A 12162-nucleotide genomic window follows, 5' to 3' on the forward strand; every position below is an offset into this window, starting at 1 on the left:
AACATCGGAGATAATGTTAGGTGTCGGTCCTTAGTCATTTGGTGTTCCTTGCTAGATTGTTTCCTTCTCGTCAATATGCGATCTATGACTGACAACTGCTGGCAGAAACGCAAATTTCTTACGTCAGTTGACAATGGGTCAGTAAAGCAATCTCTGAATGAAAATTTGAAGATGACTTGGTGTCAACGCAGCTGTATGCGCCTTGCAGTCGACAGAAGCAATACTGTGTCTGTTGACAGTCTGTCCCGACAGATTGGTAAACAAGCAAAACATGCGGTCTGATGTTCACTAGTGTTGGTGCATCGCATATATTTGTAATTTGATTTTAGACGGACTTGATATTTTGTATAAGTGATTTAGGATTACTTGTAGTGGAGCGATTCTGACCATTTTTGTTTGTGAAGCGTGTTATTGTATCCACTTCAAAACTACCGTTACGTGAAGTCATACGAGATTTCGGTACCTTGATTTCTCGAAAATCAAGCTAATCCACGAATTTGGGTAAAGTGAGTGTATACATTTGAGACACCCCGTCGAACAGGTGGTATGGTTCATTAGTCGGTTATTGAGACTGCTGCCCATATTCCAACAATTTACGTTACACTTTTAGGTACAACTCATTATCCAGACCAACATATCTCATGTAAGGTGCTGCATGTCACCATACCCATTTTCGGACCTGAATTCCTTACTTGTTTGCCCACTGTTAAAAGGCATTTGTGTCAGCCTTCCCGTTATGATTTGCCCTGACATTCATTTGGGTGTTTGATCGTACAAAACTGTAGAATGGTAGGTCGAGCAACTATTATCTGTCTCCACCACATCATGTTATAGGTGTCAACATGTTATTCCATGAATGCAGCTAACTCTGCTGTGATTTCATGATGTCAGGCAAAGGTATACTCAACAGAACATTAATGAATCTGAAACATGTGTTTTACTGGTTTTGATACATTGTTCATGATATCATCGTTGAAAATATGTTTGGTTGGTACGACATGCATAGGACTGGTCCACGATTCCCGTCTTTTATGAACAGTGAATTAATTCGAATTCTATGTGTATGATCATGAAAGGACAATTAATTCCGTTATACATTCTATGCATATATAACCAGTTAGGAGTAATCCAGTAATTAAACTTGACCATTGTTGCAACTTGACCGTGTTGGGACGGACACGGACAGACAATTCACTGGAGTATACATCATCATCAACATATCCGCCAACGCCTGATCTACATTAACAGCTGTCAGACCGCTCGGTAACTGTCACTCTCTCGCACTAAGACGTTGATGAGTTTACCATCTATTGTGTGACCCATTGCCTTAGATTTTGTCCCATGTGTATTGTATTTTAAATCGGTATTGTGAAATTGAATTGTGACTTTGTATAACGTGTGCGCTCTTTGCTAAATAATACAATATTTGTAATGTTTTAGACTTTGTTCTGTTTTGTTCTGGTGCACAGGGAATTTCTTACACCTTTTGTCACGGCAAAATGCTTAACCGTAACACAATAAATATTTACAAGAAAGCGTTTGGATCTGTGGGTCTTTGGAAATTTAGGTCATTGATTTGGAGTTTTGTAAATTGTACTTATTGTATTGCCTCCTCAGGATGAGTACAACCTATATACTTGTGCTCTTGGCTGTTGATATATATATATATGAATCTTGCTTAAATATATTTGGTGTCGTTTGTACTTGCGCAGTTGCATTTGATACATGCATTCTGTAGCACTGATTAATGGTGAGTCTGTTTGGTGGCTTTTTCCGACCTGCTATAGGCATGCTAGCGCTGCGATGCAAAAATTAGAACTTGTTATTCATTTCTATCCTATCTTATTCGAAATATAATGATAAGGCACTACACTCGTTCTCATTTCTAGTCAAGTTTGTGTTCCGCATGGAATATATATTTCCTTAAAGAGTTGCAGGACGATTTCACTACGGACCTAATGTAGATAAGGAATGGGAACCAGTTGTATTTATGGTACATATCTCAAAATTCATAAAATATTATCATAATTTCACGATGACCATTTGCCTTAAAATCAAAGTGTCTATGGATATTTAATCAGTGAAAAGCAAAACAAGTCCGGATTACTTACAACATGTACCCCTCCGTACTCAATTCAGAGAGTACTTCTTTTTTCCACTGGGGTAGAAAACAGGCAGGTCTGTAGTAGAGTAGAACTGAAATTAGTCATACAACATATTTCTTGACGACAAATGCCAGAATAGACCTCAGTTCCACACTGGACAGGTATATGATGATGATGAACCATTGAGCCCAATAATGAAAAATGTGTTTTAACAAGAAAGAAACCGGTTGAACGTATATTATATATAACATCAATGACTACTACCGATAGTTTTAACCTGTTTAGCTAAATACTGTTGTCGTTGTATTTCGTCCAGTTTTAGTTACTGGAGAAATCAACATATTCATTACACAGTTTCGTTTCTGTGTGGAAGGGGTTTTAAAACTGTGTACGCTGAACATCACGTTTCTCGGTATTTTCCGCTGGCACCGGTTGGGTTTGTGGTTCCAGTGAATCGGAATACTCCTCAACCACCCCATTTCTTAGTAAAATAAAAGCTGCAAAGAAGCCAGCTGACGATAGTAACTGAAGTCCCGTGTCCATCCCTTTCACACGATATCGCAGGCTTGGGAGATCATACATTGCGCATGCACCTTCCTCACCACACGTTGTTTCCCACAGAGAGCACGTGGTGTCAATGACCTTTCCATAAACGATAGGTGATGGAAGAAAACCTGGAGAGTAGAATAAGTTTCATGAGTGACACCAGAATATACATACTCTACTCTTTATACATTAAAACTCACGTTCCAGTTAACCTTAAAAGGTGCTGTATGTACGTACATATAATGAGCCACTTTGGTTTACAGTCTGCCCAAGATGACGCAAACGTCTGGATTTACATTTCTTATATGTTTAGACCCGTGAAGGTCCTGAGGTAGAATAGCTATAGGCCTAACGGGATCGGGTGGTCAGACTCGCTGACTTGGTTGACACATGTCATGTCCCAATTGCTCATGTTGCTGATCACTGGATTGTCTGGGCCAGACTCGATTTTTTCCAGACCGCCGCCATATAGCTGGAATATTGCTGTGTGCGGTGTACAACTAGACTCACTCACTCTTATTTGTTTAAATGGAACCTACATGACTCAAATGATTACTATACAGGTATAAGGAAGTAGCAGTATTTGTCACAGCTCGATGTATTGTTTAAGTTAATGTGTATAAATTATCGCTGCGGGTATGTAAGGGTATTCCGAAGATACGTGTCTCTTCGACCTGCTGTGAACGTCGGATTGATAGAGTAAGATCTAGCTCAGTGGAAGTCAACCTACAAGCAAAGACAAGAAGCTCCCTTGTACTGTTTTTACTTACCAACAAAACTATTTAGGAAAGACGATATAGCCACAGCCATGGATTTATCCCTCGGATGCACAGTTCTTTTTGGAATAAAATGAAATTAAAAGTTAAATAATTCAATGTTCAAATGTATAGATAATGAAAAGGGACATAAAGGAAACCAAACCAGTCATCTATCCTTACCGAATCCTGTCGACTAGATATCTTCTTGTAAATATATGACACAAAACATTTCCACTCCCTATGAAACTGGGGTTGTCAAAATTTGATATGTTCTGCAGCTTTGAAATTAAGAATTAAGTGATCAAATACTTTGCTGCGATTGGAAGTTTGGAATACTATCTAAGCTGTTGAGCATGGAATAGCGTGTTTTATGTCTGGTGGCAGGAAGATGTAACCCGTTGTCTTTACAGGCTAACCTTATTGCCCTTTACTCGTCCTTTCACTTATATGATTTATAGCAGTCCCAAATAGCTTATAGAGACATCCCGCGGGGTGAGCAGCTCACGTGTTGTCTTTAAACTGTGTCGGGCTTATGCGTGATATCATGGAACCTTAGCTGAGAACATTTAGAAGTCTTCCAAGAGCATGAAGAGCATCAGAGAAAATATTCCCAGAATTAAAACAATCCTTCGTCGACTGTCTTTTAATGTCTGAAAACACTACTCGATTATTTGTTTTCCAGACTGTCTTGTAAACGTATACCATGCTTGATGTTGCATTTAGTTGAACAAACAGCTGCACCGGGGATCTAAGGGGAATGGATGGTAGAACAAATACACCAGGTGAGTCTGCCAGTCCACCAACTCGTGTTCATCCTCACTGTATACCCTTTCGTCCTTCTGTCCAATTATGTAAGGAAGTTTAGAGGCATTTGTTTTGTGTGGAATCTGGAAGCCAAGAATTCTCCTTTGTCAGAACAAAATTGAGCACTCGAGAAATCTTGGGGGTATTCTTTTGCACAGAATTTGCGGAAGCTGATGAAGTCAGTACTGCTGTGTGTGTGACTGTGATTCTGAAGGTCTTTGTGGTGTTAAAGTACCACAGTTCAATACAGAAATTTACGTTCTGGATTGATTTATCATACTTCCGCTCTGAAATTGAAGCACCATACTTCAGATCTGGATTCAAATACAATACTCTTCAGTTCGAAACTTGCGCGACTGGCATGCTCAGCAGTCAATCAGAAAAAGATGTATAGAAACATCCGAGTCCACAGAGTTAACAGTGTCCACGTGTCATTTACAACTCTTTGAGTATAAAAGACTTTGAATAAAAAGAATTAATGACATTCTCTTCTGTGTGTGTCTGAATTGTGAGGTATCACGTTATCGCAATCAGCAACAGCTCTTTCTAACTGGATAGAGTCGAAAGTATCAGTGGCAATATTAAAGTGGTGGTGCTTTACAGCTTGACTGAACGCAAGTACCTATAAGGCTACACACTAGCTTAAGTTTAAGCTATAATAATTCTACATAAATAGTTAGACACATTTTGTTCCCAAGCAAAGCCTTGTGTTCCAGGTGAAAACATGTAGGGAGGGAAACCAATTAACCTAACCATATTGGGACTAAATGGCTTTGTCTTCATTTGATGTCATATATATTCTTGTAAAGATTGATTAACTGTCTCAAAAACGTGTGCGTCTGTGTTTGCGTTAAAAGCACCAACCTCATTATTGTCATGACGACAGGGACTAAGGAAATTGTCGCCGCAAGGCCGGACAACAGGTCAACAATGATGTAGGGATACAGGTAGGGACAATCTGTCAGACATTTGCTCACTGTACCCTCGGTACCAGGAATCTCGCTGCACCCCATGTATGTCTGAAATAAGACGAGCAAACAGCACAGGTATATCAAATACTTGTAAACCAGAAAAAAAGTAAACTAAATGCATTTTCTGTTTTTAACTGTGAATAGTCCAATGGCGTTTAGTGACTCTCACTGCAATTCCGAGGTAACATGTATCACTACCATGAGTTGGATACCCACAGTTTTCATACTGGCATCCCTCACAGGTAGTGACATCCTGATATTGGCGTCCTGGCATACAAAGAACCTCACAGAGAGTGAGATACTTACTGCACCATCCTAAAACTGGTGTCATGACATACATGGCTCCAGACTTGCAGGTAGTGAAATACTTACTGTACCGTTCTGAGACGTGCATCCTGCCATGCATGGATTGATATACGTCACTCCATCAACTCCACATAGAGGCATGTATTCCGTTGCATCACAGTTGCAAACAGTGTCGTTCACCAAGGAATGTCTGAAACAAAATTATTTAATGCAGACGTATATTTGTATACCTTTCATTGTCTTAAAAGCTGTATTCAACCCATCATCATCACTTTTTAGTGTAAGGTGTCTGATCTTTCGTTGAAATAAACTGTAAACTGCTTAAATGGATCTCCATGACCAAAGATGCCGTATATTAATTTGCATTGGCTATATTGGGACGTAACAAGCAATTTCATATCCGAACCTGTAACTATCTGGATATGTATCAAGAATCAAATATGATAGCAAAGAACAGCATTAGAAATTGTTGATAGTCCTAAAAATATTTACTTCTTCCTCTTTCAAATCGAAAGTCTTCAAAATACTTGATAAATCTCGCAATCTCTTGATACCGTTATGATAGGCATGCACTTCAGACTGAAGTGGTCATAAATAAAAAAATGCACGTGTATTTGTTGTCAAATGATTTCATTGCGTTTACGACCTAATGTTATATACGTCCGGCACAGCAATTCGGTCTTTAACGATTTTAAGAAAAAAGGCAACAAATGTACCCCCTCGGAAAGCTTGTGTATATGCCTCCTACACACATCGGAAATATGGGCAAAAGTGTCTGATACGTATGAGACCTTCAAAATAGGATATGTTGATTGATGTGTGCGTAATTGACCGCTTTTCGATCATTTCTGTGATGCTCCTTTACGTGTTATAGAGCACAGGGATTGGACAGTAAACCAGGACTTAGTTTATAGACTTTCTGGCCCGCAGTGGGACCTGTGATAACTATCTCTCACCTGCTGTCACCTAGACCTTTGATGTTCTGTTGGTCGCAACCAAAGATCAGCGTGAGAGAATAGACGACTGTCCCAATGAATACCAGTATGGTAGCGAGCTTTGTACATCCAATGCTGGTAAGCCGGAATCGACTGGTGATTATGCCTCCAAGTAGGGTGCCCACTAACGACCACATCAGCCCTAGAATACCTTCAACACATTCAGGTATGGCAATGTGACCTTAGATGCAAGTGAATGTGATTTACTTTCCACTTATAAACAATAATTTAACCATGTTAATATACCTATATATAATGTGTCTCCTTCTGGTGTACAGAATCTGTCGAATTTAAACCATAAACAATATGCACGATCCCCTATATATATGCATGAATAAGTTTTACACAGTCCCAATTTGATTCAGTCACAGAAATTATAGAGAGACATGTGTACATACTATGGGAGAATGCACAACTTTCATCTGGAGGTATGACATGCCAGTCTTATTGTAACTAAACTGCGTCTTACTCACTGATGCACACGTGAAAACATAATGTCATTGAAACTGTCGTCGCTCCTTACTCAATATGAAGTTCGCCTCAGCTGCCGGCCTTGCAAACTGAGTCTCGATGTATTTTGGAGCAAAGCTTAAATAACCTCCAACAAAAAACAAAGCACTGGCGTTCCCAAAGAGAAGAAAGGCGACTACTGGGTTCTTCAATATCCGTAATATGGATCTTGGCATGTCTGCGGGCACAAAAGATATAATTCGGTTAGATTCGGTACAAGAGAATATTAGCTACTAACTTCTAAATGGATCTCTGGGTGTGGTATTTCTGTAAAACAATATGCCAGTCGATTGATGCGTAGAGATCATGGGTAACAGACATCACATACCTAAAATGGTGGCATTTGTATAACAAACTCGCCATGAAACTCCCACACATAACCACATGGAATTTGCACTCAGAAAGTGTCCCGTTTAGATAAATGTTCAGATAAAATGTATAAATATGGTGTCTTGAAAACGGTTTTAAATTTGCGAAGTTAAAAACTAACTGTATGGAAAATACAAGTCGCATAAAGACCCATGCCTATTTTTAAATGGCACTGCCATCAACGTTGTCAAAGAGGCCAAGTCTAATCTTTTATTCGCATTATAGTCTCTGCCACATGAAATCCCTTAAAACTGAATGTATGAGGGCACTTGATCTATTTAAAAGTCGTTTCCAATTCTTAGTGGAGAGGGGATTAAGCTCCCCTTTACACCTACATAAATTCATCAGAGTGTTCCAAACTTTGATTACGCAATGTCATTTAGAAAGTGGTCAAATGTAACATATGTTATATTTGGGATAACACTTTCTTAATTAAGTACTAATTCCAGCAATTGAGTTGAGTCCCATCCGGGAATCAAACCCACACTCTCAGAGTCTGGCGCCTAATCGCACAGGAACCAAGGCACTAAGTCTACAAGTTGTCACACTTTCATTTTTTTGGAAGTCTGCGGTGGCTGAGTGGGTTAGGCGGCTGACTTTGTGCGCTAGTGATTAGGTGCCTGACTCTGCAGCTGAGAGTGTGGTTTTCGAATCCCGGATAGGACTAAACTCACAAAAGTACTAAGAAAGTGTAATCTAAAGTGTAAATATAGCACGTTACGTTCAAAACGTTATTAGGTCTCAATCGTATATAATGGAGCCTGCAAAAGCAACCTAAAACTGCTTGATTCCGTCAAAAAAAGCCTAGACTTTGTCTTGTAACCAACGGCGTATAGAAGTAATACAAATATAAACAATATATCATATTTGCAGAACCTTTATATCCTCAAGCCATGAAATGTCAATCTTGCAAACATCCACCTTTAATCGAAACTGTTGAACTATATAATGATCTTGCTGCTGGCCATTACGAGTTGTTACCTAGCTAAGTTGGCATTTCTGAGAACACAGTGACCGATCTTGCTGCTGAGATTTTGATAACCGCTCTGTAAATAGACAAATGTCTTATGACATTCTTAGTGGCAGTATCCTCGGAGGGGGTTATGGTAATGTGAAAATGTTGTCCTGAGAGGGTACGTCAGTCCCAAAACAATTTTAGTAAATTAAAACATGTACATGTTTTAACTGTAGCATATATGTTCTTTTATTTTATGGCTAGGTTGCCAAACATTGTCACAATTTGAAGGGATGGTTTAAACCTTGCCAGGGTCCACGTAGAAAGCATGTAAGTCTCCATGTAATAGGTCTGTAGTACGGTGATCTGCCTTTAGTTGTTAGCAATCTATAGCCTGTTTTTAGAGTGTGTTGTCATTCATAGTTAAATATTTTAGATGTAATTACTAGTTATGTATTCATGTCTGTGAACATCTTGTTCTTTTCATGTCATTCTTTTGTGGGGTTTTAATATTAAAGTTTTACTTTTAATTACTATGAGTCTATAATTTGTATTTAGTCACTATATGGCTGAAGTATTGCTGATGTCATTTAGAATATCAACTCACTCATAGTGACCGATACCGCTTACTTGCCCGTGCATTATGCTTTTCATATGTTCATGGTGGCGTTTCGGCTAATGGAACAAAAGGGAAAACGTTATAATTGCCAAGTTATTATCTAGCACTTGTCACACCCAGAGTGCAGCAACTCACCAACTATGTCCTTTTTCACTGACTTGGTCGTGTCGATATCTTCAACCATTCGTTTCTTTATTTGCTTTGGAAAGCAGCCTAAGGGTACAGCAAGAAAGAGGGCTGCACATCCAAAGATCAGGTACCCGATCCACCATGCCCCTATCCACTTGGGGTGATGACTGTCTAACTGGGACTCTTGAAATCAAAACCATACAACTAGTGTTGTGCTCGTACGGTGTGAAAAACACAGATTCCTAGCTACAATGCGGACAACAAGGCGAAATGAGGGTAAGTCGCTTGAATACAAAACCTCTATTTGAATGCAAATTCGCGAGTAGATTATCATTGTAAAACATATTTGTAAAGACTGGAAAGAATAAATGGAATTACTATTCACTGGTTAATGCAAGCACATAACCAACCGTTTAGATCAATAGGAATGTCACTGAGCCATCCACCAATACCGAATGCAACAGGTGGTCCAGTGAATGCCATTGCCATGATGATGCCTACAAGACGAGGAATACAAACGAATGAGTACATTAGCTACAAATAATTCTGCCCCGAGCACTCCTGCTACCCACAATCCTTTTGCTCTGCGCACTCCTTCCACTTCACACAGTCCTTTCATTATATTCACTCCTTCCGCTACACACAATGTTTATAAACACTCTCTCCGCTACACACAATCATTTCGCTATAAACACTCTCTCTACTACTTACAATCCTTTTCTTATAAACACTTTCTCCGCTCCACACAAACCTTTCGGTATAAACAGTCTCCACTACACACAGTCCTTTTCCCAATAAACACTCTACTACACACAATCCTTTCGCTATTTGCATTCTTTCCATTACTATCCCTTTGCTGTTTTTACTCCTCCCACTATACACAATACTTTTCACTATGTGTATTCCTTCCACTACACACAATGCCTCCGCTACATGCAATGCTTACGTCATACTCTCTCCTTCCACTATTCAGTCTCTTTCGGCATTGCACACTCCTTCTGGTATACACAATCCTTTTAAATTTTGCACCCCTTCTAATACACACACTACTCCCACTACACACACTATTTCAAGTACACCCCACTTCTTCAGCACAAACAAACTTCAACTATACCCACTATTTCCACTATTCATATTACTTCCGCTACTCACACTACTTTCGGTACACCCACTACTTCCATTTCACACATCATCTCAACAAAACACACTTCTTCCACAATACCCACTACTTCCACAGTACACACTTCTTCCACAATACACACTTCTTCCACAATACACAGTCCTTCCACAATACACACTACTTCCGTAATACACACTTCTTCCACAATACACCCTACTTCCACAATACACGCTACTTCCACAATGCACAGTCCTTCAACAATACCCACTACGTCCACAATACACACTACTTCCACAATACACCCCAATACACAGTCCTTCCACAATACACACTTCTTCCACAATACACACTACTTCCACAATACACACTTCTTCCACAATACACACTACTTCCACAATACACACCACTTCCACAACACACACTACTTCCACAATACACAGTCCTTCCACAATACACACTACTTCCACAATACACCCCAATACACAGTCCTTCCACAATACACACTTCCTCCACAATACACACTACTTCCACAATACACACTTCCTCCACAATACACACTACTTCCACAATACACACCACTTCCACAACACACACTACTTCCACAATGCACACTACTTACACAATACACACTACATGCACAAGACATACTACGTCCACCACTCACAACAGCACGCGCTGCTTCCTCTACACTAGCTCTTTCCTCAACACGCGATTTTTTAAACTCGTGATCTACAAGCGTCATATTATAATCAAATACCAACTGATTTCATTTGGATATGTATGTAAAACTTCCACCTTACAACGAATGATGTGTTTTTCTCTCTGTTGCATAATGAATCAAAATATTTATCGTGTTTGCACCCATAAGCTCTCCCCTTTACATCATGTAAGACCTGGGGACGTACCTGTCAGTAAACTTGACTGCTGTTTGTCACGGGCATTATTTTCAACATATGTTAGACCAAGGGAAAATCGTGGTGATTTCCCCACTCCTAGTAACACCATAAGCACTGCAAGCACATTGTACATCCAGCGTTCGTTGTTGGTGGCTTGGTCCTTCGTGGCTGGACATCGTTCATGCTCCTGCACGGAATCCTGACACAGCCTGACTCTTTGTGACGAAGAATAGTTAGAGTCAAGATCCTCTAAAGTAGGGAGCGATACAGGATTCATGAAGTGTAAGAGGCCCGACATTGAACTAGCAATACCAAACACAACAAGTGTACAGGACAGGATCCTAGGTATGAAACGCTTTCCCCCAAAATGGCTGAAGAAGAAAATAGCTGAAAGATAACCGATTTCGTTGCAACTCAGAAGGAGGCCACTTCTTACACTGCTGAGTCCAAACTGTTTCTCTAGTGCTGTGATCTGTGACACGGTGTACGACTTGACTGCCTCCAGCACCAGTGACGACACACTGAACACGGCAGTGAAGCAGAGGATGTTGTTTAAACACCGTCGTCGACGTCCTCCAACCTCAGCCATGACACACTCACGCCCCTGTGCGCCAACTTGACTGTCTATTGCCTGATGAATTGAAGTATATATATATATATATATATATATATAAAGAAAGAGAGAGAGAGATAGAGAGAGAGAGAGATAGATTTTCAACTGTTGCTTTTCTTCAGTAAGATCTCAGGTTAGCTAGTTTCAAAGCGTCACAAAACGTTACAGTGTCAACCACCAATTTTGTATACTCTTTTCAAATTGTTCCTTTTGACTTTAACGACCGAGATAGAATAGGCTGCAGCAACCCATGCTTGCCATAAAAGGGCGACTATGTTTGTTGTAAGAGGCGACTAACGGGATCGGGTGGTCAGGCTCGCTGACTTGGTTAACACATGTCATCGGTTCCAAAGCTCAAATCAATGCTCATGTTCTTAATCACTGGATTGTCTGGTCCAGACTCGATTATTTACAGACCTCCGTCATACAGCTGCGGCGTAAAACCCAACTCACTCACTCGCTCACT

At 40.0% G+C, this 12162-nt stretch overlaps 1 protein-coding gene across 1 annotated transcript; it reads right to left on the bottom strand.

Annotated features, from left to right (window-relative positions):
* Positions 1-926: 926 nt before the first annotated feature.
* Positions 927-11672, bottom strand: LOC137284371 (solute carrier organic anion transporter family member 5A1-like). The gene is made up of 9 exons (XM_067816155.1): positions 11093-11672; positions 9478-9564; positions 9074-9250; positions 7009-7173; positions 6447-6636; positions 5557-5680; positions 5078-5232; positions 3422-3486; positions 927-2779 (listed from the first exon to the last, which is right to left on the bottom strand). Exons 1-9 carry the CDS (start codon positions 11670-11672, stop codon positions 2484-2486), a joined length of 1839 nt encoding a protein of 612 aa, XP_067672256.1. The 3' UTR covers positions 927-2483.
* Between the last annotated feature and the right edge of the window lie 490 nt (positions 11673-12162).

Source organism: Haliotis asinina, chromosome 5 (assembly GCF_037392515.1).
Source record: "Haliotis asinina isolate JCU_RB_2024 chromosome 5, JCU_Hal_asi_v2, whole genome shotgun sequence".
NCBI classification, from domain to species: Eukaryota; Metazoa; Mollusca; class Gastropoda; order Lepetellida; family Haliotidae; genus Haliotis; species Haliotis asinina.

Bases quoted from the DNA above. Each gene is read 5' to 3' on its own strand.
- LOC137284371 (XM_067816155.1), bottom strand. From the start codon at position 11,672: ATGGCTGAGGTTGGAGGACGTCGACGACGGTGTTTAAACAACATCCTC. The intron at 5,681-6,446 runs GTGAGAGATAGT...ATTTTGTTTCAG, and splicing joins AAAGGTCTAGGTGACAGCAG to ACATTCCTTGGTGAACGACA. The intron at 5,233-5,556 runs GTAAGTATTTCA...GTCTTATTTCAG, and splicing joins GCACGTCTCAGAACGGTACA to ACATACATGGGGTGCAGCGA.